The sequence below is a fragment of the Gregarina niphandrodes genome, assembly GCF_000223845.1.
Source record: "Gregarina niphandrodes unplaced genomic scaffold scaffold00005, whole genome shotgun sequence".
NCBI lineage: Eukaryota > Apicomplexa > Conoidasida > Eugregarinorida > Gregarinidae > Gregarina > Gregarina niphandrodes.
In genome coordinates, this window is record NW_011645776.1 from 111,181 (window position 1) to 112,043 (window position 863).

Genomic DNA, 863 nt, shown 5'->3' on the forward strand with positions numbered 1-863 from the left:
TAGAGAACGAACCCAGGAGAGAGAGATGGTCCTTGAAGGCTTCCTCGAAGTCTAGGTCTTGTTTGGCGGCAATGGTCTCCAACAAAGTCTTGTCGTATTCGTCAATGAGAACAACCACACCCTTGCCAGACTGTTTGGCTGCGTGCTGTATGATTGTGGCGAAGCGTTCACTGAGACACCCTTCCTTCTCAAATACGCCAAACTCCAACTCCCACTCAAGTAGCTTGTCACTCAGGATCTTCTCTAGCTTGGCTCCTAGCTTGTCCAGCGAAATGCCACGTTCTCACTCGAGCGCGCTCAGGTCGAGATGTAGAACGGGGTACTGCTCCCATTTCTTTTCCAACGACTCAATCGCCAGTCCTGTAAAGAGATCTTTCCGACCCTGGAAGTAAGCCTTGAACGTGGAAATTAGAAGACTCTTCCCGAAACGTCGAGGCCGACTGAGCACGTACGGCCTACCGGCGTTGGCAATCTCCCAAACCTGGTCAGTCTTATCCACGTACGCACAACCTCTGGTACGAAGATCTTCAAAGTTCTGGCTCCCAAGACTTAGCCCCATGTAACTTCGCGCAATTCTTATATTGCAAACCCCGTTCTAAGGGACGCGGGAGAAGGGCGTAACCAGTGTCGCGCAGAGTGTCAGCCAAAGGCCTGAACAACGGCAATCAACGATAATAGGTAGGTCAGTAAGATACAATCAAGACGACCCATCAAGACATCCGTAATACATGTCATCCGTCATAGAGGTTGAGTGGGTTCAAAGTGCATGTACGAATGATAAGGTCTTGCACGAGTCTAAGTCTAGAAGAAATTCATGGACGTGACTGTGTGCCCGGATGACCTCGTGGCTGGGGGCGGGGGGG

General features: G+C 51.0%; 1 protein-coding gene across 1 annotated transcript; it reads right to left on the reverse strand.

Moving 5' to 3' along the window:
* Nucleotides 1–283: 283 nt before the first annotated feature.
* On the reverse strand, nucleotides 284–595 carry GNI_037660 (AAA-ATPase; the record flags this gene model as incomplete). Its single annotated transcript, XM_011131037.1, has 1 exon — nucleotides 284–595. A coding segment is annotated over one exon (312 nt), but the record flags the coding sequence as incomplete, so codon positions are not given.
* Between the last annotated feature and the right edge of the window lie 268 nt (nucleotides 596–863).